The sequence below is a fragment of the Littorina saxatilis genome, linkage group LG17, assembly GCF_037325665.1.
Source record: "Littorina saxatilis isolate snail1 linkage group LG17, US_GU_Lsax_2.0, whole genome shotgun sequence".
In the NCBI taxonomy this organism is placed as follows: Eukaryota; Metazoa; Mollusca; class Gastropoda; order Littorinimorpha; family Littorinidae; genus Littorina; species Littorina saxatilis.
This window is the reverse complement of record NC_090261.1, coordinates 46,890,035-46,917,505: the sequence shown is the minus strand read 5'-3', so window position 1 is coordinate 46,917,505 and position 27,471 is coordinate 46,890,035. Positions and strand designations below refer to the sequence as shown.

Below are 27,471 nucleotides of genomic sequence, written 5' to 3'. Positions count from 1 at the left end.
GTTGTGTGTTGCCGAACAGAAAAGGCAAGTTATCTCCCTTGTTTTTCTGATAACGTTCGTAAAAGGCTACAGATGTAAATACTTTGATGTAAAGAATAATCCTACAAAGTTTCAATCACATCCGATGAACTTTGTCAAAGATATAAAATGTCTAATTTTTCCTTTGACGCTGACCTGTGACCTTGAAAAAGGTCAAAGGTCAACGAAACCATCGTTAAAGTGTAGAGGTCATTGGAGGTCACGACTAAACAAAATATGAGCCCGATCGCTTTGATAGTTTCCGAGAAAAGTCCAACGTTAAGGTGGTGTCTACGGACGGCCGGCCGGCCGGCCGGACGGCCGGCCGGACAGACTAACACTGACCGATTACATAGAGTCACATTTTCTCAAGTGACTCAAAAACTGAGAAAAACAATATTTTACACAATTTTCCTACCAAAATACATGTGACCTTGACCCAAGGTCAAGGTCATCCAAGGTCATGCAACACAAAGCTGTTAATTCAAGACATAGGAAGTACAATGGTGCTTATTGGCTCTTTCTACCATGAGATATGGTAACTTTTAGTGGTTCACTACCTTATTTTGGTCACATTTCATAAGGGTCAAAGTGACCTTGACCTTGATCATATGTGACCAAATGTGTCTCATGATGAAAGCATAACATGTGCCCCACATAATTTTTAAGTTTGAAACAGTTATCTTCCATAGTTCAGGGTCAAGGTCACTTCAAAATATGTATACAATCCAACTTTGAAGAGCTCCTGTGACCTTGACCTTGAAGCAAGGTAAACCAAACTGGTATCAAAAGATGGGGCTTACTTTGCCCTATATATCATATATAGGTGAGGTATTGAATCTCAAAAACTTTAGAGACAAGAAGAGCAAACGCTCGATCGAGTCACTTTCGCAGTTCTGAATATTATATGAGGCATCAGATGGACAGGAAGAAATTGCTATTCACAACACAATGCATACCTGAAGAATGAGATTGCATGGATCGAGCAACAAAATATTTACCTTGGCATTAAAAATACTCTCATTAATCTCACATAAACAAACCCCATCAATAACTTAATTCACATAAACTAGCATCATTAATTTTTTTTCGAAGCAATCATATTAACAGTAGACACAGGTAACATTTGTTACTCTTAGAGCTGTGTCACTTTTATAGTTTACGAGAAAAGCCCAACGTTAAGTTGTGTGTTGACGAACAGGAAAGGCTAGTTATCTCCCCTGTGTTTCCGATAACGTTTGTAAAAAGCTACAGATGTAAATAATTTGATGTAAAGAATAATCCTATAAAGTTTGAATCAAATCCGATGAATAGTTTCAGAGATATGATATTTCAATTTTTTTCCTTCAAGACATACCTGTGACCTTGAAAAAGGTCAAAGGTCACCAAAGCAGACGTCAAAGTGTAGAGGTCACTGGGAGTCACGTTCACATAAAATTTGAGCCCGGTCACTTTTATAGTTTCCGAGAAAAGCCCAACGTTAAGTTGTGTGTTGCCGAACAGAAAAGGCTAGTTATCTCCCTTGTTTTTCTGATAACGTTCGTAAAAGGCTACAGATGTAAATACTTTGATGTAAAGAATAATCCTACAAAGTTTCAATCACATCCGATGAACTTTGTCAAAGATATAAAATGTCTAATTTTTCCTTTGACGCTGACCTGTGACCTTGAAAAAGGTCAAAGGTCAACGAAACCATCGTTAAAGTGTAGAGGTCATTGGAGGTCACGACTAAACAAAATATGAGCCCGATCGCTTTGATAGTTTCCGAGAAAAGTCCAACGTTAAGGTGGTGTCTACGGACGGCCGGCCGGACGGCCGGCCGGCCGGACGGCCGGCCGGACAGACTAACACTGACCGATTACAGTCACTTTTTCTCAAGTGACTCAAAAATGGGAAAAATGTGAAAAATAGCTGTTTTTTAGACAACATTTATGGTCCCTGCGACCTTGACCTTGAAGCAAGGTCAAGATGCTATGTATGTTTTTTGGGGCCTTGTCATCATACACCATCTTGCCAAATTTGGTACTGATAGACTGAATAGTGTCCAAGAAATATCCAACGTTAAAGTTTTCCGGACGGACGTCCGGACGGACGGACGGACGACTCGGGTGAGTACATAGACTCACTTTTGCTTCGCATGTGAGTCAATGATACGTTCAAATGAGTGGATTCAACTGACGAATTTGATAAAAACAGTAATGTGTGAATCAGTGTGTTACCGAGGAATACCACAGGGTCGAAACGTTGAACATTGTGATTTGTATCGTCTTCGTTAACCCATTAGTACAATCTTTTTTGTGTATTTTTTTTCCTGCTAAAGTAGAGAGTACTCAGTAGAGAAAAAGAATGTAACACAAGAAAGAATGTTGTGCCTATTCAAGGGACACTGTTCTCAAGCAACGGCTTTCCTCCTCTGCGGTGGCTTGATCTGTCAGTAAGCATTAATACAGTTTACTAAAGCAACTGACTCGATTTAAAGGTTTAAATAAGTAACTTACATGCTCCAGAGACTCGCTGGTGGAGTAAGCAATGGTAACATCGTAAGGGAGGCCCTCCTTATCAAGCGTGCTTACCAACTCGAGAAACTTTATGTTCCACAGTTTCGCTATCTTCTTTTGATCCACACGCCAGAAAAACCTGAACACAACATCAGCAACAATTAAAGGCTGCCATATACGTAGCGTTCATTAATTAATTCATATTGTTTACATGTGCCAATAATGTTATAAAACTGTACCTAATAACGATTGGCTGTAGCTTTATAACACAGAACAAATTACTTCAGTATTGCAAAGTGGTTTTGATAGTGTCGAATGTAAACAGAACTGTCTCAAAGTAAAAGTGGATGTTTTCCGGAAATTGCGAAGTTAACAAGAATACAAAAAAGCGCGCTTTCCTGCTTAGCACAATACGCTACCGCGCTAATCTGGCGTGTCAATATCACTACGTTTTGCACGTGGAAGGTGAGCGATTTCCTTCACGCGGGGATTGACGAAGCTGTACTGTCTGCGTTGACGGTCTAAAAATAGCCCAAGTCCTGGAGAACTGTTGCTCAACATAGCAATAAAGAATTAATTATTTCTCGTAATTAGTAAGGACTTCAAACCTAAAACTTTGCAGGAAGCTTAATTTATATATCCCCGCAACGATGGGAAAAGCCCTGGAAGTAATTAAACTAATTAAATAGGACTATATGTCAGCCTTTAACTGACTTGTTGACATTGATTATACACATGTACCTTTACGGTACTTGTTAAAGCTACCATGTCTTGCCCGCATACACGTTCACAGTCACAGACCTGCCCAGGCTTTCAAGGTGAAAAGGTGCGTCTTTGCACTAGGACACGTACCGAAAATCAAGAGCATGAACAGATCCGTAACAAGGCTGGTTACACGGGGAGGAAGGTGTCGTTTATCATGACTCATTATATATAATATATATTATCTTATACGGTAGTACTTTAACAGCTTATTGCTGGGAAACTACTGGGCGCAGAGTGATAATTGTGGTCCCCAAAAAGTGAGAATAAGCGACAAGGAAGTTGAACTTGTGGAAACCTTCAAATATCTTGGGGTTTCAATTGACAATAAGCTGACTTTTAGTGATCATGTTCATGCTGTTTATAAGAAAGCTCAGCAGCGACTTTTTCTTCTCAGGAAGCTTAAATATTTTAATGTCAATCAAAGTGTTATGGAACTTGTGTATCGCAGTTTGATTGAAAGCATGGTACCACAAATGTTAAAAACAAAGCTAAACTCCACCGCATTGTTGCGACGGCTAGCAAGCTTGTTGGGCAACCCCAACGACAGCTGACCAGTCTCTACGAAGCTGCCATTAAGCGGAAAGCTCTCAAAATTGTCCGTGATCCGATCCATCCTCTCAACCCCTGTTTCGAAATTCTCCCTTCAGGTAAACGTTATAAGGTCCCTTTGGCACGCAAAAACCAGTTTAAAAAGTCATTCCTGCCTTCTGCAGTCACCATTTTAAATTCTTCTCGCATCACGTAGAGGCTGGTCGGCTGGGGAAAAAAAACAAAAAACCAATGTGTACATGACTTGTGAAGGTGTGTGTGAAATATTTGTAATGTGATTACTCTGCTGTGAAACCCAACTCCTGTGATATGAGAGGGTAAATTCACATAGTGCAATATCATATTTGATTGTATCCCTTTTATGTTTTATGTTTTATGTGTGTCGTCCTATACAATTGTTGTTATAATCGTTTACAGGCAGGCAGGGTGTGCCGAAGAAAAATTTCCATTTTTATGTAATATTTTAATGGACAATAAAGTGCTGTTATTGTTATTGTATTATTGTTCGTTCAAAAGTTGATACACTAACTTGATAATAGGTCCGATTGATCGTATTAAAACTTCATAATGTTACCTGGGACCTAAATAAATAAACCACAAAAACGACTTGGCGGTGGGAGGAATTCACACCAGCCAGGGAGTCTTTTTGAACAGCCGAACGCGTCACACAGTACAGCCAGCCAGCGTGTGGCCACCAGGCTTTGCGCATTGGAGACGGCCTGTAAATTAGCCTGTGGGTATAGGGAAGCTGGGTGTTGACAACTAATGATAACAGACTTGGAGGAAGGAGTCGCTGTAGCACATAGCAGACATTCTTTCAAAACTGCGGCTTTAAACGTGCCGAGTACGCTGGTACTTGGGCTCAGCAGACTTTAATTGTGTGTCTGTGTGTCTGTCTCGACTTAACAGCTTATTGCTGGGAAACTACTGGGCGCAGTTCGTTCAAAAGTTGATACACTAACTTGATAATAGGTCCGATTAATCGTATTAAGACTTCATAATGTTACCTGGGACCATTGTAACCGGATGAGATTCTGTCTGTCTGTCTGTCTGTCTGTCTGTCTGTCTGTCTCTCTCTCTCCGTTTCTTTGTCTCTAATTCTTGGAGTGGACACTGTTGTTTTATGGTCGTCTGTCTGTCTGTCTGTCTGTCTGTCTGTCTGTCTGTCTGTCTCTCTCTCTCTCTCTCTCTCTCTCTCTCTCTCTCTCTCCGTTTCTTTGTCTCTAATTCTTGGAGTGGACACTGTTGTTTTATGGTCGGTCTAAGCGTAGTGCCATTCCTTGCAAGAGACTTTCATGGTTTCGCACCCTTTTTCTCACGTACGGTCCTTATCGCTGTCAACGCTAGTTATGTTTCTCGCACGTGAGACATCGCAGGTGCCTTTTTACTGTTTCGCAAAGTGTGTGATGTGTGTGTGTGTGTAAGAAAGGAGTGAGGTAGAGAGAGTGTGTGTGTGTGTGTGTGTGTGTGAATGTCTGTGTGCATGAGTTTGTGTGTGTATGAGTGTGTATATGTGTTTCTTTGTAAAGGTGTGTGTGTCCGTCTGTCTATGTACGTATTTGTTTGTTTGTTTGCTTAACGCCCAGCCGACCACGAAGGACCATATCAGGGCGGTGCTGCTTTGACATAATTATAACGTGCGCCACACACACACCGCGCGAGAGAAAAAGACTACAGGGGGAGCGAGCCAGTCTGAAGAGTACTCGGGTCCAGCGCGAGCGTTTTTTATAGTGCCAGAAATTAATTGCCGGTATGAGAACAGCACAAGTGGGTCTTCCTAAGGTGCCGTTGCAGGCAAGATATCTAAAAAGAATTGTCTTAACCTTTGCCCGTCCGGGTCATCGACTACACACGGAAGTCATCGTGGGGCCGTGCGGACCCATGCTTCTCATTTCCGTCTTTGAGAAACATGGGTCCGCACGGCCCCACTATGTTTGTAGTCTAAATATGATTTTTGTTGTTGTAATTACTTCTCGCTGACATTTTAGGACATAAGAGCTTTTTAGGTGCCTGCGGCATTCAAAATTCCAACTAGTTTTAAGAGATATTTGCAATTAAACACCCTTCTGGGTCCACAAGGACCCACGACCACCGGCGAAGGTTAATTGTTGGCTATTCAGAATCACACGACTTTCCTTCAATTCACCACTTCCATTGAGGGATGAATATAGTGCCGAATTCACTAAACTACCGATTGCAATACAAAATATGATTTAGCAAAGTAGGCAGCGTGTGTCTATTGCTAAGATTGGGTATACAGCAAATTAGGGCTGCCGGTTCAGCAGTTTGCATGATTTGTGAAAGATTAATATATTATCCAAAAGGTCCGTTAGTAAGAAGCGATGCACATGATTGCAGCAGGCATGTAAGGCCAAACAAAAATATACGTTGGTTTAGGGACTGGGTGGCCGAGTGGTAACGCACTTGCGCTCGGAATCGAGAGGTTGCGTGTTCGACCCTGGGTCAGGCCGCTATTTTCTCCCCCCTTTCCTTACCTAGGTGGTGGGTTCAAGTGCTAGTCTTTCGGATGAGACGAAAAACCGAGGTCCCTTCGTGTACACTATATTGGGGTGTGCACGTTAAAGATCCCACGATTGACAAAAGGGTCTTTCCTGGCAAAATTGTATAGGCATAGATAAAAATGTCCATCAAATACCCGTGTGACTTGGAATAAAGGCCGTGAAAGGTGAATGCTCGCCTAACAGGCTTGAGGTTTGCTGGTCGATGTGAATGCGTTATATGAGGGCCCCAAAGGGGGGGTATCATCACGATCACGGGAAGGGAAATTTTCGCTTTCACGATCACAGTTACCTTGATTTTTGTTTTCACGATCACGAACACCAGTGGCAAATCACGGTCACGGTAAAAGTTGCATGTACAGAAAGCACGTGTCAAAGTAAACACAACCACACAGTAATTCGCTCCTCTGGATCTATTGTTTATTCAACACAAAGTGACAACTGTTGCACTTTTTTATAATTATTTTTTGAATTCTCTTTCATACACACATAGAAATACATATATCATGATTTGTAATCAGTAACAAGAATGTTGTTTTCATTGGTTTTTTCTCTCTCTCTCTCTCTCTCTCTCTCTCTCTCTCTCTCTCTCTCTCTCTCTCTCTCTCTCTCTCTCTCTCTCTCTCTCTCTCTCTCTCTCTCTCCACTCATACACATTCAACCCCCACACCCTCACTCACACACATGAATAAATACTTGCACAATTTCACATTTCCAGAGCTAAATCTTGTAAACCCATTTTCTCAAATACTATTGGGTGGATTGAAATTAAAGTACATGTATGTGTGATGGGTTCTTTATTTTCAACTTTGCCGTACAATTTGAGGTACACCATCGCCTGGTTCCATGGCCTTGAATAAAAAACAGGAATGCTACAGGCCAAAAACGGTTTTACCTGAAAGAAGCGCGCAGTACCAGTAGCGAAGCCACAAGCCTGAGCCTGCGAAGCAGGCGAGCCAACTAGGGGGGTCCGGGGGCATGCCCCCCCGGAAATTTTTTCAAAAAACGGTTAAAATCTGTGCAATCTGGTGCATTCTGGGCATCATTTTAGGGGTTGTAATAGTGTTGTGATCTTGTTAAAAATCCCATTTTAGCCTCCCCCCACCACCATTCAACACACCTCCAAACTGGTGAAAACAACACTACTGTGCGCTGGCTTCATTGAGACCGGCGCCCGGTCGCGTTGCGCGATATTCACACGGATCGTTTTTGCGGAAATTTTTCAACTTCACCGGAAAAAATTTGACTTTACCGGATTTTGAAAACGGCTTTATCGGATTTCCGGCAATTACCGGAAAAGTAGCATGCCTGACAAAATCCCCAACGAACATGACTTTGATCGTCTTTGACATGAGGATCAAGTGACCCAAACTGGCGCGTCTCCCCGCCATTGTTTCTGAATTTAACCCATTGTTGATATTAAAGTTTACAGGCGCTAAAATAAATCCAAGCTTAATGCAAAGAAGCGACAATTAGAATCTATGCCAAGCGTGTCCACGTTGCTGGGATGAAAAACACATTTCTAGTTTCGGTTTTGGCTAAACGCAGACTCGATCTCGAGCCAGTCGAGGTCACACTGAGCGAGTGACAGCCGGACGTGGCAATGTCGACAATGTCAATGATCTCACTCAAACTCAAAGATCTTGAACAAATTTCAAGATCTTTGCCTACATTCAGAACAGTCATAGAGCAACATAGATCAACATACCTTGATATTTCGTCTTCAGAAAGACCGACCCGTAGCCTGACCTTTCCACCAAGGAAGGCCTTCTCGCCGCCTGTTTTGGTCTGGCTTGAATCCACAAAATATAACAGAAGTTCGATGACAGTACCGCTGCACGCCATTTTTGATCTTCGAATTCGAATTGCACTCAAAACTTTTGCACGAAGCCCTTCCATTGGATGAAGTTTGGCAGACTTTTGCAATTTGCCTTCTGATTGGATCTCTTTTTGTCAGTGTGTAATTGGTTCTTTTAAAGGGAAGCAATCGCTGTCAAAATCATATTTCTGAATGTGTTGTTGCTTCCCTTCAATCGGGGTTGGCTCCTTACCGAATAGACTAGAGGATCATAGAGTGTAATACAGCTGTGAAAAATGTACGTTGAAAATAAAATGCTTTGCAATAATGCCCATCACGATCACGAAAACAAATGACGATCACGATCACGAGACTTGATTTTTTTGTCATCACGGATCACGGGCAAAGTCCCATCACGATCACAGAAATGGAAATTTCGGCAATCACGGTCACAGAAAGGTCAAAAAACGCCAATCACGATCACGGTTTTAAACCCTTTGGGGCCCTCTTATATATTGTGTGTAAAAAATGTTTGTTTGTCTGTCTGTCTGTAAAACATTCCATTTCACACGGCATGTAGAGCGCGGAGAGCACAGTTTTTTTTTTTTTTTTTTTCATAACTCATAACATTTTATTGATCCAACAAAGGAAATTAAATTGGTCATCAGCACATATAGGTCATTAATTAATAATTATAAAAGAATAAGAGAAGAAAATTCATAAAACCCATGATAACAAAAAAATATCTAAAGTAATATATGTACAACTACAATACCCTTTTTACTTGCACACTTGACACACCGACACACTAACACACATGCATACATACCTACATACATACCTACATACATACCTACATATATACATACATACATACATACATACATACATACATACATACATTCCATGTTAAAGTGCAGCCAAGAATATCACAATAACCATATCACTGTTTGGACTAACAGACAAGTCCCCATGCAAATGATGATAACAACAATCCATAATTAACGCTATTGCACTACCAAAAGAAGAGACCAACCAAACACAGAGAGCACAGTTAATTGTGGTTCGCGCTATATAAGCTCACCATAATAAAAAAAGTAAACAAGAAGGGCAAAGCCCATACGACTCACATGCTTTACACATTTTTCCTACCAAAATACATGTGACCTTGACCCAAGGTCAAGGTCATCCAAGGTCATGCAACACAAAGCTGTTAATTCAAGACATAGGAAGTACAATGGTGCTTATTGGCTCTTTCTACCATGAGATATGGTCACTTTTAGTGGTTCACTACCTTATTTTGGTCACATTTCATAAGGGTCAAAGTGACCTTGACCTTGATCATATGTGACCAAATGTGTCTCATGATGAAAGCATAACATGTGCCCCACATAATTTTTAAGTTTGAAACAGTTATCTTCCATAGTTCAGGGTCAAGGTCACTTCAAAATATGTATACAATCCAACTTTGAAGAGCTCCTGTGACCTTGACCTTGAAGCAAGGTAAACCAAACTGGTATCAAAAGATGGGGCTTACTTTGCCCTATATATCATATATAGGTGAGGTATTGAATCTCAAAAACTTCAGAGAAAATGGGAAAAATGTGAAAAATAGCTGTTTTTAGGCAACATTTATGGCCCCTGCGACCTTGACCTTGAAGCAAGGTCAAGATGCTATGTATGTTTTTGGGGGCCTTGTCATCATACACCATCTTGCCAAATTTGGTACTGATAGACTGAATAGTGTCCAAGAAATATCCAACGTTAAAGTTTTCCGGACGTCCGGACGGACGTCCGGACGGACGGACGGACGGACGACTCGGGTGAGTACATAGACTCACTTTTGCTACGCATGTGAATCAAAAAATAGGGTAACCCGACCGACCCTATTTTTTTCCCGCCGACCCTAAAACTGTTTTAATTTCTCCACACACAAAAATCAACTTTTGGCACATTTTGCGAACCATACCGAGACTAAGGGAAATAACCTTCTTTTAACTCGACTAAATCTTTAATAAAACAAGAGGCGAAGCCTTCAAGGCTCACGTAAGAAATCGACAAACAGTAACACAAACTCAATCACTCCCACACATACACACACACACAGTAAGCATAGGTGACACGGTGCAAGAGTGCGAGACACTAGATCTAGATCTGTCTGTCTGTAGCCTACTTACGGGGACACGACTGCCAGATGGCCAGATCGACACTGCGCTTTCGACAGCGCTTCCTCGCGCACACTGGAAACACGCTGTGCAGATTAACCTGTAGGAAATCGCCTTTGGTATCTTCTTTATCAATTTTTCTGGAGCTACGAAACCGAACAATGTGAAATCATGAGTCGTCTTCTCCGAATCGGCGAACTGCAGCTCGGTGATAACTGTATCTATACCACAATCCTTCACGCGATCTGACCTAACCTTGACCCCTGACCTGGTCTACATACCACACACGACACAAACCAGTCAGCTGTTTTTACCCCCCCCCCCCCCCAAAAAAAAAAAAAAACACCCACCACCCGTTTTCTTTGGATACACACTTTAACTACATACGTGCCAACGAAATGTTGATCATTGCTTCAATACTTTGAAGCTGTTGCTTGAATAATAACCAGGTAAAATTAGTATTTCGGTGTTCAGTCAAATGTTTAAGTTTCTACCACATACATGTATACATACGCACGCACGCACGCACAGACAGACAAAAGTTAGCATCGCATAGGCTACACTTACGTGAGCCAACAAAAAAAAAAAAAGACGACCTACCGACCCTATCTTTTTGGGTTACGTTACCCTAAACCAACAGTATAAGATGTTTGGTGGCTTGTGGACAGACCAGCTTTTTTGTTGGTCCAAGGGGACCATAACGTCTTAGATTTCATATCTATCGGCCAAGGCCGAAGGCCGCGGTTGTTGAATATGAAAACCGAAGACTATATCATGATCCCCGAGGACCAACAAAAAAAGCTGGTCTGACAACAAGCCACCAAACATCGTTTTTGTCATCATTTTGGATGAGCAATGGTTCGCACAGTAACACATGGGGATCCCTATTCTGAATGTAATTTTTAGAATGCCATTCCCAGGGCCTCAACGCGTCAGAAGTTCGAGATAACACGTCATACTTATCTGTGACGTCAAACGTAACACGTTCGTAGATTTTGCTCCAGACTGAAAATGCACAGAGCTTCAATCTTATTCAGTAAGTTTTGAGCATATTCTTTATCTTTCAAGCGTGTTATGACTTTTCGTTGTGGATTTTGCGATTTACAGAGATAAGTTGCAAATTGACCATGAGTTGCAGCAGTAATCATCAACCTTGATTCTTTGAGAGTGAATGCTTAAAATCGTCCTCGGAAACACGAATCCAAAGCCGCGACGGTTCCACACATAAAACAATCAGCCTCATTGGCTTTTACTTTGACAATCCACGTTTCACCTGAAAGCTCAAACCCATTCACCACCTCGATTTGTTGCATGGGGAACATGAGATTTATTTCCCAGCTGGTTATGAATGAAAACTCGTGAAAATGATGACAAATATTCTTGTTTGGCCTAATGCCGAACGTAACATAATTATATCAGTCTTTAGCGAAAGACAATGTAGTCTTTCCTGTCAAAAGCGTCCGACGGCTCGAGCAATGCCCCAAGCCCACCATTGGCATGGCACAGAAATGATCCAGTAACTGAAGCATGACAGCTTCTCTTTTTTAGAATTTTAAAAACGAATGAAAGAAAGAAATAGTTAATGCCGCGTAAAAACGTCCTTATAACGTACCTGACTTTTAAAACTCTTGCAGCAACCAAGACTCCTGTCGCTGAGGCCTTGACCCCAGCCAGATTAAAGGAGAGGTCACTTGGTCCGTTTTCATCTCTGTAGTTGGGGTAGGGGACAGTGCCATTATCCACCCGTTCCTTGAAGGAAGGGGAAGTGATAGACTTGCCGTTAAACACGCACTGGTCTTGACTTCGTGCGCAGATATCCAACACTGTGTATGTCTTGCCCCCATTCTGAGAAGGAGATAGGGAAAATTATAAAACGTGACGCAGAAGCTCGGACGATGGCATAGTAACACAAACAGTGAAACGCACTAAGGCCCAAAAAAAAACAAGAAGGGCAAAGCCCATACGACTCACATGCTTGACCTTGACCTTTACATGACCTTGACCTTCAGGGTCAAGGTCAAATAACTAAACCTAGCAATGACATCATACACTAAGAACTGCTTTACACATTTTTCCTACCAAAATACATGTGACCTTGACCCAAGGTCAAGGTCATCCAAGGTCATGCAACACAAAGCTGTTAATTCAAGACATAGGAAGTACAATGGTGCTTATTGGCTCTTTCTACCATTAGATATGGTCACTTTTAGTGGTTCACTACCTTATTTTGGTCACATTTCATAAGGGTCAAAGTGACCTTGACCTTGATCATATGTAACCAAATGTGTCTCATGATGAAAGCATAACATGTGCCCCACATAATTTTTAAGTTTGAAACAGTTATCTTCCATAGTTCAGGGTCAAGGTCACTTCAAAATATGTATACAATCCAACTTTGAAGAGCTCCTGTGACCTTGACCTTGAAGCAAGGTAAACCAAACTGGTATCAAAAGATGGGGCTTACTTTGCCCTATATATCATATATAGGTGAGGTATTCAATCTCAAAAACTTCAGAGAAAATGGGAACAAGAAGGGCAAAGCCCATACGACTCACATGCTTGACCTTGACTTTTACATGACCTTGACCTTCAGGATCAAGGTCAAATAACTAAACCTAGCAATGACATCATACACTAACAACTGCTTTACACATTTTTCTTACCAAAATACATGTGACCCAAGGTCAAGGTCATCCAAGGTCATGCAACACAAAGCTGTTAATTCAAGACATAGGAAGTACAATGGTGCTTATTGGCTCTTTCTACCATGAGATATGGTCACTTTTAGTGGTTCACTACCTTATTATGGTCACATTTCATAAGGGTCAAAGTGACCTTGACCTTGATCATATGTGACCAAATGTGTCTCATGATGAAAGCATAACATGTGTCCCACATAATTTTTAAGTTTGAAACAGTTATTTTCCATAGTTCAGGGTCAAGGTCACTTCAAAATATGTATACAATCCAACTTTGAAGAGCTCCTGTGACCTTGACCTTGAAGCAAGGTAAACCAAACTGGTATCAAAAGATGGGGCTTACTTTGCCCTATATATCATATATAGGTGAGGTATTCAATCTCAAAAACTTCAGAGAAAATGGGAACAAGAAGGGCAAAGCCCATACGACTCACATGCTTTACACATTTTTCCTACCAAAATACATGTGACCTTGACCCAAGGTCAAGGTCATTCAAGGTCATGCAACACAAAGCTGTTAATTCAAGACATAGGAAGTACAATGGTGCTTATTGGCTCTTTCTACCATGAGATATGGTCACTTTTAGTGGTTCACTACCTTATTTTGGTCACATTTCATAAGGGTCAAAGTGACCTTGACCTTGATCATATGTGACCAAATGTGTCTCATGATGAAAGCATAACATGTGCCCCACATAATTTTTAAGTTTGAAACAGTTATCTTCCATAGTTCAGGGTCAAGGTCACTTCAAAATATGTATACAATCCAACTTTGAAGAGCTCCTGTGACCTTGACCTTGAAGCAAGGTAAACCAAACTGGTATCAAAAGATGGGGCTTACTTTGCCCTATATATCATATATAGGTGAGGTATTCAATCTCAAAAACTTCAGAGAAAATGGGAAAAATGTGAAAAATAGCTGTTTTTTAGGCAACATTGATGGCCCCTGCGACCTTGACCTTGAAGCAAGGTCAAGATGCTATGTATGTTTTTTGGGGCCTTGTCATCATACACCATCTTGCCAAATTTGGTACTGATAGACTGAATAGTGTCCAAGAAATATCCAACGTTAAAGTTTTCCGGACGGACGTCCGGACGGACGGACGGACGGACGTCCGGACGGACGGACGGACGACTCGGGTGAGTACATAGACTCACTTTTGCTTCGCATGTGAGTCAAAAACCAAACAAGAAGGGCAAAGCCCATACGACTCACATGCTTTACACATTTTTCCTACCAAAATACATGTGACCTTGACCCAAGGTCAAGGTCATTCAAGGTCATGCAACACAAAGCTGTTAATTCAAGACATAGGAAGTACAATGGTGCTTATTGGCTCTTTCTACCATGAGATATGGTCACTTTTAGTGGTTCACTACCTTATTTTGGTCACATTTCACAAGGGTCAAAGTGACCTTGACCTTGATCATATGTGACCAAATGTGTCTCATGATGAAAGCATAACATGTGCCCCACATAATTTTTAAGTTTGAAACAGTTATCTTCCATAGTTCAGGGTCAAGGTCACTTCAAAATATGTATACAATCCAACTTTGAAGAGCTCCTGTGACCTTGACCTTGAAGCAAGGTAAACCAAACTGGTATCAAAAGATGGGGCTTACTTTGCCCTATATATTATATATAGGTAAGGTATTGAATCTCAAAAACTTCAGAGAAAATGTGAAAAATGTGAAAAATAGCTGTTTTTTAGGCAACATTTATGGCCCCTGCGACCTTGACCTTGAAGCAAGGTCAAGATGCTATGTATGTTTTTTGGGGCCTTGTCATCATACACCATCTTGCCAAATTTGGTACTGATAGACTGAATAGTGTCCAAGAAATATCCAACGTTAAAGTTTTCCGGACGGACGGACGGACGGACGGACGTCCGGACGTCCGGACGGACGGACGACTCGGGTGAGTACATAGACTCACTTTTGCTTCGCATGTGAGTCAAAAATGAAAACAAGAAAACGAGTGCAGAAAACGCAATGAAAGCGAAAGCGCTCGAGTCGTCATGCAGACGACAGACGATGCAAGGGAAATAACTCCTACTAAAAAGGCCCAACAGATGCTTGCCATGACAAAAATGGCGGCATCTTCTTCGGTTGTGAGTGCTACACGCTTGGTTGTTCTGCTATTAAAAAAAGAAAAAAAGAAAAAAAAGAAAAAAAGTGATTGCCTACCTTCCTACCCTTTTCTTTTTGGCTATGTTACCTTAACCCCACCTATTTTTTTTTTGCCTAATCAATCATGCACGCAAGAACACACACACACACACACACACACACACACACACACACACACACACACACAAAGCTCAAGTCTCTCAGATACTATCCATCTCTTTTAACTCGCTCACTTCAACTTCACTGACCGTGTGACCTTAGCGCCCAGTTAATTATAATAATTGTCTCTTTCGCTAAAGGCACTCACCTTTATTTGTATGGCCTCGACCTTCTTAATGACCCCCCGTATCACGTCCATGACCTTTTCTTCAAAAATGTTGTATTGTTGTTGGTCAATGTCGACGTCAGCGGTTTCAAATGTATTGGTTTTGACCTTGTCCTTGCCCCCTCGGCGGAAAAGTAGGACAGCCATGGTAGGAACTTCGCTAAGTCCGAAAGCGTCAAAATTCCAGGAGGTGGAATCTGGAAAATTATCCCTCAATCTTTGGCGATCGCTGCAACAAAGATCATAAGACTAGAGTTGGGTTGGTGGTCTCTATTGTGGCTTTGCCAACGGCTATATGCTGAAAGCACCGCTCATTATTGTGGCAGGTTTACGTGATTTACCAAGGCCGACCTATATCAACCAGGCCAGGGTCCTCACACTCATGTTCAAAGGTCATCAAGTACTAGATCTAGAAGTGTGTTAGGTTTTGAAGATCTAGCTTCACAATTCGACTACAGGGTATAAGGCAGGCATTGGAGGCCTTCAGTTCAAACCCTAAAAGCTGAAATTGCAAAGCTATGGTTTCAACAAGAAAAGCAAATGCTTTATACGACTCTCCTTCGTTCTGTCCATTTGGGTTGTGTGCGCCTTAAACAGAGAATTTCAACCCCCTTACCCCCCCCCCCCCCCCCCCCCCAAAAAAAAAAAAAAAAAAACCCATAAAAATAAAAACAAGAAGGGCAAAGCCCATACGACTCACATGCTTGACCTCGACCTTTAGGGTAACTAAACCTAGCAATGACATCATACACTAAGAACTGCTTTACACATTTTTCCTACCAAAATACATGTGACCTTGACCCAAGGTCAAGGTCATCCAAGGTCATGCAACACAAAGCTGTTAATTCAAGACATAGGAAATACAATGGTGCTTATTGGCTCTTTCTACCATGAGATATGGTCACTTTTAGTGGTTCACTACCTTATTTTGGTCACATTTCATAAGGGTCAAAGTGACCTTGACCTTGATCATATGTGACCAAATGTGTCTCATGATGAAAGCATAACATGTGCCCCACATAATTTTTAAGTTTGAAACAGTTATCTTCCATAGTTCAGGGTCAAGGTCACTTCAAAATATGTATACAATCCAACTTTGAAGAGCTCCTGTGACCTTGACCTTGAAGCAAGGTAAACCAAACTGGTATCAAAAGATGGGGCTTACTTTGCCCTATATATCATATGTAGGTGAGGTATTCAATCTCAAAAACTTCAGAGAAAATGGGGAAAATGGGAAAAATAGCTGTTTTTTAGGCAACATTTACGGCCCCTGCGACCTTGACCTTGAAGCAAGGTCAAGATGCTATGTATGTTTTTTGGGGCCTTGTCATCATACACCATCTTGCCAAATTTGGTACTGATAGACTGAATAGTGTCCAAGAAATATCCAACGTTAAAGTTTTCCGGACGTTCGGACGGACGGACGGACGACTCGGGTGAGTACATAGACTCACTTTTGCTTCGCATGTGAGTCAAAAACCACGCTGTTCCAGCTTCATAAAATAATGTTCAAGAGAACTTTCACGTCTGACTGATTGATACAAACTTGATCCTTTTATCAATGCATTCAACCCTAAGAATTGTTCACATATATATATTCAAGCCAACCACCTTCCTGCCACCATCACTAGCCTGACATTCTCAGCATCAACCAAATTATTTTTGAAAAAAAGAGATTTTTTTTTTTTAACAGGAGTCATAATCACTCGTTAAAGTGTACAGTGTTGGTGTTACTGTTAGTGTTAGTGGTTATCGGTACTTTTTTATGTGATGACGTCTGTTACAGTATTACCTGGCAAACCAGTACTATGTGGATACTAGCAGTGAACAAGTAAGGACTTCTCCCTGAACGAAACTTCGTTTGCCTTTGCGAGCAGTTTTAAAGCGTCCCGTACACAGGTCTAACATTGTAGCCGTCGCGAGATGCTCAAGCAATGATGCTATACAAATACAAAATAAAGTAAACAAAAATCTATGAGCGAAGCCAGTTCTCTCACGGCGAAAACACACACATATGCACCGCCCCTGTACTGGCTGGTAGCGTGTAGTCTTTCACACACACACACTGACACAGTTGTTAAGTCAATCTCACTATCCGGCTTTTCTTTTCGGGTTGACTCACTCTCTCTCCACCCCCCTCCACCTCTCTCTCTCTCTCTGTCTCTCTTTCTTTCTTTCTCTCTCTCTCTCTCTTCCTCCCTCTTTCTCTTTATATCTTTCTCTCTTTATCTCTCTCTATTTATCTCTCTCTCTCTTTATATCTCTCTTCCTTGGGGGGATGTGTCATGCTGGGCTAGCCCAGAATGACCTCCCGGTCAAAATCAGCTAGCCCAGAATGACCCCCCGGTCAAAACTGACAAGGCCAGTCAGTTTTGACCCCCCCCCCCTTCAAACTTCAAGAATAAGTAGTTTAAGACCTTTTAAAACGAATTTTTTGTTGCAAAATGATATTAAAGGCACAGTGCAGCTCACAGCCTTCGTTTTTGTTGCAGCTGAGTGCATTTACAGTTAAAAAAAATCCTCCTATGGTAGTAAAACAAACCCAAAACTACCCAACGACGACATCTGTGAAGCTCGACAGTTTCTTGTTCACGCGAGTGCATAAATTAACCTAGTTATTACGTGGTGTTTGGTCGGAGTTCGATTCAACCGAGTGATTCCGGCCTCCATTTTGTTTTACACAAACTCATGATGATGTCTGACATAGTTTGCTAGTCTTTTTGTGCATGATGTGGTGATCTACCTGATCTAAATTTAGATCCAAAAATAGGTCAAGACCAGCCGGGTCCGAGTACGAAATTAATTCGTAAAAAAATCGCAGTTCTGGACTCTTTGGGTGCAAGTCAATGAAACTTGGTAGTTCTTCTAACGGATAGCTGCCTGAGGTATGACTAAAAGCCCCAGGGGCTCCGTGCACCTGGAATTGACAAGTTCAGTACCTTTAAAAAAAAAAATTAACAAGAAGGGCAAAGCCCATACGACTCACATGCTTTACACATTTTTCCTACCAAAATACATGTGACCTTGACCCAAGGTCAAGGTCATCCAAGGTCATGCAACGCAAAGCTGTTAATTCAAGACATAGGAAGTACAATGGTGCTTATTGGCTCTTTCTACCATGAGATATGGTCACTTTTAGTGGTTCACTACCTTATTTTGGTCACATTTCATAAGGGTCAAAGTGACCTTGACCTTGATCATATGTGACCAAATGTGTCTCATGATGAAAGCATAACATGTGCCCCACATAATTTTTAAGTTTGAAACAGTTATCTTCCATAGTTCAGGGTCAAGGTCACTTCAAAATATGTATACAATCCAACTTTGAAGAGCTCCTGTGACCTTGACCTTGAAGCAAGGTAAACCAAACTGGTATCAAAAGATGGGGCTTACTTTGCCCTATATATCATATATAGGTGAGGTATTGAATCTCAAAAACTTCAGAGAAAATGGGAAAAATGTGAAAAATAGCTGTTTTTTAGGCAACATTTATGGCCCCTGCGACCTTGACCTTGAAGCAAGGTCAAGATGCTCTGTATGTTTTTTGGGGCCTTGTCATCATACACCATCTTGCCAAATTTGGTACTGATAGACTGAATAGTGTCCAAGAAATATCCAACGTTAAAGTTTTCCGGACGTCCGGACGGACGGACGACTCGGGTGAGTACATAGACTCACTTTTGCTTCGCATGTGAGTCAAAAATGGTTAACTTGCAAATAAAGGGACAGCATTGATCAGAACAATGGTAAGATAAAGGACGTACTTATATTTTGTACATTTTTTATCTTTATCGTTTCCTGTAGACCTCAGAAGTTCTAGCCAGCTTAAGAAATCATTCTAAAATCGAAAAACAAACATCTATACATTGTGTACGCAGAGTAGATTGATATTTGACACAGTCACACAGACATACGTGGGCTATGGGGCAACCCTACCCCCTAAATTTGAAAACGGGGTCAATTTCTTAACTGCATGCATTCAGCAAAACAATCCCTAAAAAATTTTTTTTTTCACAAATGAACTTATGACTTTAGAAAAGCATTCAAAAATGCATACAACGCTTTTTCTTTGGTCCCATTCAAGGGGGTGTGCTATTCTCAGGTAACACTGTGAACGCTCAAATGAGACTTGGTCACATGCCAAAAAAAGTAATCCCCCCTGTTGTTCATGGTTGGTTGGTGGGATTTTTTTTATCTGAGCCATTGGCAAGCATGAAATGTCATCAACATTAGGAAAGACATAGTATCTCCCATTGTCTTTTGCGCGCAAACACTTCACACAGATCTCCTCTCGATCTGGCCCATCGGGGAAATGGGTTGACTTGGGGATGATCACCGCCCTGTATCTCTCCACCTTTCCATCCATGCTGACAAAGTCAGCGGTCACAAAGTCCCCAACTTGAATGTCTCACTGTGGGACAAAGAACCTGGTTTTCACGACTGGCACCACATGGTTGGCTGACCACGCGGCATCCAGTGGCGTGTTGTGGGTAGACGTCCATTGGACATAAATTGGGAAGGACGTCGCTGGATCATCTGGTTTGCATACTTTGTTCATGTACAACATTTAGTCAAGCTGTCGAACTAACAGAATGAAACTGAACTCACTGCATTTTTACAGCAAGAGCGTATACTCGTAGCTTCGTCAGTTCACCGCTCGATGCAAAGGCAGTGAAATTGACAAGAAGAGCGGGGTAGTAGTTGCGCTGAGAAGGATAGCACGCTTTTCTTTATCTCTATTCTTTTTAACTTTCTGAGCGTGTTTTTAATCCAAACATATCACATCTATATGTTTTTGGAATCAGGAACCCACAAGGAATAAGATGAAATTGTTTTTAAATCGATTTTGGAAATTTTGTTTTAATAATAATTTTTATAGTTTTAATTTTCAGAGCTTGTTTTTAATCCAAATATAACATATTTATATGTTTTTGGAATCAGAAAATGATGAAGAATAAGATAAACGTAAATTTGTATCGTTTTAAAAACAAATTATTTTTTTTTACAATTTTCAGGTTTTCAATGACCAAAGTTATTAATTAATTTTTAAGCCACCAAATTGAAATGCAATATCGAAGTCCGGCCTTCGTCAGAGATTGCTTGGCCAAAATTTCAATCAATTTGATTGAAAAATTAGGGTGTGACAGTGCCGCCTCAACTTTTACAAAAAGCCGGATATGACGTCATCAAAGGTATTTATCGAAAAAAATTAAAAAAAACATATCCGGGGATATCATTCCCAGAAACTCTCATGTCAAATTTCATAAAGATCGGTCCAGTAGTTTGGTCTGAATCGCTCTACACACACACATACACACGCACAGACAGACACACACACATACACCACGACCCTCGTCTCGATTCCCCCTCTACGTTAAAACATTTAGTCAAAACTTGACTAAATGTAAAAATAAAAAAAAACAAGAAGGGCAAAGCCCACACGACTCACATGCTGAACAGACCTTGATCTTTCTTTCAGAATAATTTTACAATAAAACTGAGAAAAACAATACATTTTTCCTACCAAAATACATGTGACCTTGACCCAAGGTCAAGGTCATCCAAGGTCATGCAACACAAAGCTGTTAATTCAAGACATAGGAAGTACAATGGTGCTTATTGGCTCTTTCTACCATGAGATATGGTAACTTTTAGTGGTTCACTACCTTATTTTGGTCACATTTCAAAAGGGTCAAAGTGACCTTGACCTTGATCATATGTGACCAAATGTGTCTCATGATGAAAGCATAACATGTACCCCACATAATTTTTAAGTTTGAAACAGTTATCTTCCATAGTTCAGGGTCAAGGTCACTTCAAAATATGTATACAATCCAACTTTGAAGAGCTCCTGTGACCTTGACCTTGAAGCAAGGTAAACCAAACTGGTATCAAAAGATGGGGCTTACTTTGCCCTATATATCATATATAGGTGAGGTATTCAATCTCAAAAACTTCAGAGAAAATGTGAAAAATGTGAAAAATAGCTGTTTTTTAGACAACATTTATGGCCCCTGCGACCTTGACCTTGAAGCAAGGTCAAGATGCTATGTATGTTTTTTGGGGCCTTGTCATCATACACCATCTTGCCAAATTTGGTACTGATAGACTGAATAGTGTCCAAGAAATATCCAACGTTAAAGTTTTCCGGCCGGCCGGCCGGCTGGACGGACGGACGGACGGACGGCTCGGGTGAGTACATAGACTCACTTTTGCTTCGCATGTGAGTCAATAACAAAAATGGGATAGCGGCGAAACGGGATTGCGCCAAAATGGGATGCGGTAGTAAGATGACGCTTGGCTTGTGAAATGTCGCCAAAATGGGACGGCGGCAAAACGGGATTGCACGTAAATGGGATATTGCGCGAATTATAAACGAAGGAGTAGGCCCTAAGTTTCTCGTACTAGATGTTTACTGGGAGTAAATATTTGGGGAGTAAAAATTTAGTTCCTTGTGGAGTTCGTTTTTCGTACAAGATTTTTACTGGAAGTTTACTCCGGAGTCAATTTTTCGTGGAGTAAAAATTTCGTGTTACACCGCTTCATGACCGTTGTGGTAACGAGCGCACATTGCTGTCTCCATATTGTGTTCCTACGAATCGAAAGTACGATCGCCAAGCCCTTCTGTCATTGAAGGCAACGTTCGATATTTCCGTCTGTCAGCGTCGCCAACGTTCGACAGATTGTACTACTGTTACTCACAAACTTTCAATTTACACAATGAAATGCCAATAACATGCAAACACAACAATGGGAGACGAAGGCAAAACCTACTAGCGATTGAAATTATGCAAACGAACTCACAAATCCCTCACTTTCCGAATGCAAATGCTGCAAATCCGTATGCGTGCGTCGCTGTGTCGAACGTTGGGTTGACGAACGTTGCTGACAGACGCAACAAAACTTGATCAAAAGGCACTAAAAACGATTAAATGTTTTACTCACTGGGTATCGCATTCCTCTTTTTCTTCCTGCACTCGATATGAAGCGGTTGAAACGTCGTTTCCGATGAAAGGCTCGGTTATTTCCGTTAAAAACGAAGTTTGCCGAACGTGTGATTCAGTCTACAGACACCGGTCGGATCACAACAAAAATGTTCTTTCTTTGCGATTTTGTGATACTGTTGATGATACACCTGCTTTCCAGTGAAGAACATCAATAAAATGATGTTCACAAGCAAGAATAACAGACAAAAGCACGCGATGTGTAAAATTAGGCTTTGCTTTGCAAACAAAGCACGTGTTTTTTTTTACTGACAGACACTTTCGGTGGCGATTGAAAATTTTTCCAGAAACGGTTTTATGCTCCCATTTGATATTTTTTCCCTATTTTATCTAGTCAGAGACTAACCTTGTGTATTAATTGAATTAATAACCCTATTATCATAAGTTTTGTGTGTTATTTTCGTGTCTGCTTGAATCACACTTTGAGATGGGGTCATGTGACAGAAGGAAATGGTGTCTGTCAGGATTCACACGTTCGCTTCGAAAAACTCGCTCAAATAATTGCTCAAACACAAACATTTTAGCTTTTATTTATTTTTTTGTATTGCAAATACCATACTTACTCATGCCAAGCAGAAACAAGAAGAGCAAACGCTCGATCGAGTCACTTTCGCAGTTCTGAATATTATATGAGGCATCAGATGGACAGGAAGAAATTGCTATTCACAACACAATGAGTCACGTTCACATAAAATTTGAGCCCGGTCACTTTTATAGTTTCCGAGAAAAGCCCAACGTTAAGTTGTGTGTTGCCGAACAGAAAAGGCTAGTTATCTCCCTTGTTTTTCTAATAACGTTCGTAAAAGGCTACAGATGTAAATACTTTGATGTAAAGAATAATCCTACAAAGTTTCAATCACATCCGATGAACTTTGTCAAAGATATGAAATGTCTAATTTTTCCTTTGACGCTGACCTGTGACCTTGAAAAAGGTCAAAGGTCAACGAAACCATCGTTAAAGTGTAGAGGTCATTGGAGGTCACGACTAAACAAAATATGAGCCCGATCGCTTTGATAGTTTCCGAGAAAAGTCCAACGTTAAGGTGGTGTCTACGGACGGCCGGCCGGATGGCCGGCCGGACAGACTAACACTGACCGATTACATAGAGTCACTTTTTTTCAAGTGACTCAAAAATGATGAAAATCAACACAGTAAGCAAGTAATTTGAAGGCAAAGTTTACACACATCAAAGAGTCTGATTACCGTGAAACCTGCCTACATATCGGACAATGACCACGCTCAGGCTAAAACGATAGGACATCTGACGGCCGACATGCGGCAATGTGAATCGGACATTTGGGGATTTTCATCGTTATATATATGTCCGATGTCCGACGCCTAACGACATCCCTGCATTGGTATACTTTTTTGCATCTGGCCCTCGCCCTAAAGAGGGACTAAATCTACTATAATAACTACTACTACATACTTACATAATTAGTAAAACAGTATAAGTTGATGTACATAAATGCATTATATGAAACATTGTAGTTTATAAATGTTCATGACAAGGTGCAAAGCAAACATTTGCAAGTCAATTAGAGTCTGAATACTATGCAATAGTACATCAACTATGCAAGACAATGGATATTATGCAGAGTATCATAATTTCGTGAACAAAACAATAAATTAAAAGTGAGTGACTGTGTCCCAAAGGACATAACAATCAAGAATATACTATTTTCATTAAATGGGATATATATTTGTTTTTGAAAGAATCTGTGCTGGTAGCTTCCCGTAAGGCATTCAGAAGAGCGTTCCAGAGACGGCCACCTGAATAAACTAGACTAGACTTAAATAAGTCTATCCTACTAGAAGAGGAGTGTTAAATTTCATAAGGTGGTGTGAATTCTTCAAAGAGAACTTTGAACAAAATGGTTTGGGGTAGAGTTTCGGATATAATTTTATGCATAAAGATTCCTTTGTTAAAAAGCAGTCTTGACTTTAGAGGTAAGATCCCTAAATGTATGTAGTCTAACTCTGTGAGGGTAGTGTGCTTTAGTAATACTACTTTTAGCGCTCTTCTATGTAATCTGCTGAGTGGTTTTAAGGAATTTTCACTTGCGGAGTCCCATAAAGTGGATGCATAATCAATAACAGATTGAATATGAGCAATGAAGAATAACTTTCTGGTGTGGCAGTTCAGGAAGTGTTTAATTCTAGATAAGAGATACCCTTTCTTTGACACAAAGAAGTGGAGCACAAACCACTAGGCTACGACAGCAACTGACAGGGCTACAAAAGTGAAGGCACTGATTTCAGGGTTACCCCGTCGTATGTGGCGTTTCTCCCGCATGAAGGTTCTGTTACCAACTCTACGGCCAAGAAAGGTTGCATTTGAAGTTAAATGTCCACTAAAATATCAAAGGGAACACCATTTCTGAACAACACAACGGTTTGCGCTCGCCTCTCGCAGTCGTTCAGGTCATAGACCTATATTAATATAGGTTCCTGTTCAGGTGAAACCAACTCGGCTTGCCTGATACAGCAGATATTTGAACACTTCCACGTCACACTGAAACACTGAGTTTAGTAACGTGATATGTTTTCAATTGTTCCTTCACTTATATTGCTTTCAGATTTAACACACCAAGATGAATGAAACAGTGGCACGGTTTTCGTTGCGAAAATGTGCAATGGCAGTGCTACGCGATCGAAGTGTGTACTATGTACACGCGGTGTTCCTCCGGAAAAGACCGAAGCGACATGTGACGTCAGTCGTTCAGTGGGGCGTTTAGGAATCGCAAATTCGCCGCCGCCCGGCCAGACACTTACTGCGGATTTACTGATACCAAAGTTCGCTCAAACCAAAACAAACGCCTGAGTCAGAGTGAAAGGAACAGTTGTGACAGACCAACAATCCCCCCCCCCCCCCCCCCATACACCCACCCTCCCTAATCACCTGTAGATCCGACTGTCCTGCGGGGTGAAGAGCTTCTCGGTGTCAACGTTCTCGTTAATAGCGAGTATGCCGCAGCCCAGACCCAGGCAGACGATAAGAGGGACAACGCTGAACCACACCGGATGACGACCAACCAGCACGCCGAACTTGTAGAAAGTCTCCGACACCTTATCCTTCACGCAGATGTAGAGGTTGTCGATTTGGAAGACTAACCCTACAAAAAAAATAACATTCTCACCAGTCAACAACAACAACAACAACAACAACAGTTTGTCCAACATGAAGGACGCTTTTACAGTATCCATCACATGTAAAAGACTAACAGCCGGATGGTCAAATCTCAACATTTTAACTCGCCAGCCGGGCGAGTAACTTTGAGAAAGTCCCTAGCCAACCAGAAATGTCGCTGGCCCGGTACATAAGCTTACCAGTACCACACAACAAATTATGAGTGTTACTGCTAGATTTCTGTACACAATTAAAACAGCGGTGACACGCATAGGAGCATCGTTCTTGTTTCATTGAACATTGCGATGATTTTGCAGACGATAGACTGATCTGCAGTGTTTATATGGTTTTAAAACTCAATAGTACAACCAACAGTTTTGCTGCCAGGCGGTTTCTACTAGCCGGGCGGAGTTTTCACTCGCCCCTGGCGATCGGGCGGACGATTTGGCCATCCCTGACTAAAAAGATCTGTTGTGAACTGCAAAGTTACCTACACTGGAAGGAATTACGTACCATTACGGAATATAGATCTACATGTACTATCTTAGTTTGCCGTGTTTCACGTTTCCCTGCATGGTCTAGAAGGAAATGCATACTTTAAATCTAGATCTAGCTATTTTAAAGGCACAGTAAGCCTCCCGTAAACTATCACAGAGCTCCCCGAGCGTGTACATACAGTACAAGCACACTTCCATTTGAACGCTCACCGAACGGGAACATCCTGGCTGCTTTCTGTCGAGCGTGAGAAATGTTCAAAGAATTTATTTTCGTGGACTTGGTCCTCTACAACAATGGCGCCTCGTTTTGGTGCTGGACGGCTGTTATGAATATTCAATACCGGAAATCACGCCCGGACAGTAAGCCTCCCGTAAACCATCACAGATACTGTCAGGCTTTTACACACAGTACAAACACCCTTCTATTTGAACGCTCACCAAACGGGAACATCCTAAAGAGCGAGCAATTTTTAAAGAATTAATTTTGCAGATTGTCTCGAACACTTTTTGGACTCATCCTGAACTCAGGTCAAAAATGAGTTACTTCCCTTCGGGTCTCATTCTATCGATGTAAACTGGCCATAACCGTGGATCGATGATTATCAGAATGTTTTTGGACCGTGGTGCGTTTTTGCGCTAGACCTAACTTTTAAAATCTAAACTTATAAATTGACAGCTTGTTACACAAACATTGTTTAATCATAAAAGAATTCTTTTTTTCATCAAGACAAGATCAGTACAATTCGAAGTTGTGAAAGTTTGACTATTCCCCTCCCCTCCCCAGTGCCGCTGATCGAACTTTGGATCATTTAATTATTCCCCCCTTGGATTCTAATTTGTGATGAGAAATGTGACCCTCCACCACGGAATGAGTCGCATGTCACCTTTTCATGATTTACATTTTTTCCATTTTCTTAAAGAGTGTTTTATTCTCTATCCAGTGGTGAAACCCGTTTTAGAAAAGAGCGAAAACTGTTCGAGTTATAACTTATAAGCCTGTGACTGTGGTGACCCTCACACTGTTACTAGACACCCCCCGGACTTATATTATGCCTAGCGCAGAACCGCGTGAGGTGACACGCGACTCATTTCGTGGTGGAGGGTCACAAATGGTATTTTGACTTTGATCATTAGCTTCGACGCAAAATGTTATTTTTTTAATTCAAGGGACGTAACCCCTTGGTGCGTTTTCGAATAAATCGAATTTGGGGTAAAATTGAATCGATCCTCGGAGTTAGACTAGGCCTACATCACAAATCTGCTTCAGTTGCAAAATCTTGCTTTTCTCCCTCGAGATAATTGTACCGCTTGAAATTAGCGGAGAAACATTCAGGTCACACACATCTATCATTCTATGCTTAGCTGCATGTACG

General features: G+C 41.2%; 1 protein-coding gene across 1 annotated transcript in view; it reads right to left on the bottom strand.

The window, feature by feature from the left end:
• Positions 1–27,471, bottom strand: part of LOC138953501 (patched domain-containing protein 3-like) — a 74,517-nt gene that overhangs the window by 39,124 nt on the left and 7,922 nt on the right. Inside the window, exons 2-5 of the mRNA XM_070325339.1 lie at positions 25,374–25,587; positions 15,449–15,695; positions 11,925–12,157; positions 2,517–2,655 (exon numbers count right to left, since the gene is read on the bottom strand). Of these exons, the coding sequence (XP_070181440.1) occupies positions 2,517–2,655; positions 11,925–12,157; positions 15,449–15,695; positions 25,374–25,587 (833 nt within the window). The remainder of the gene's footprint in view (positions 1–2,516; positions 2,656–11,924; positions 12,158–15,448; positions 15,696–25,373; positions 25,588–27,471) is intronic.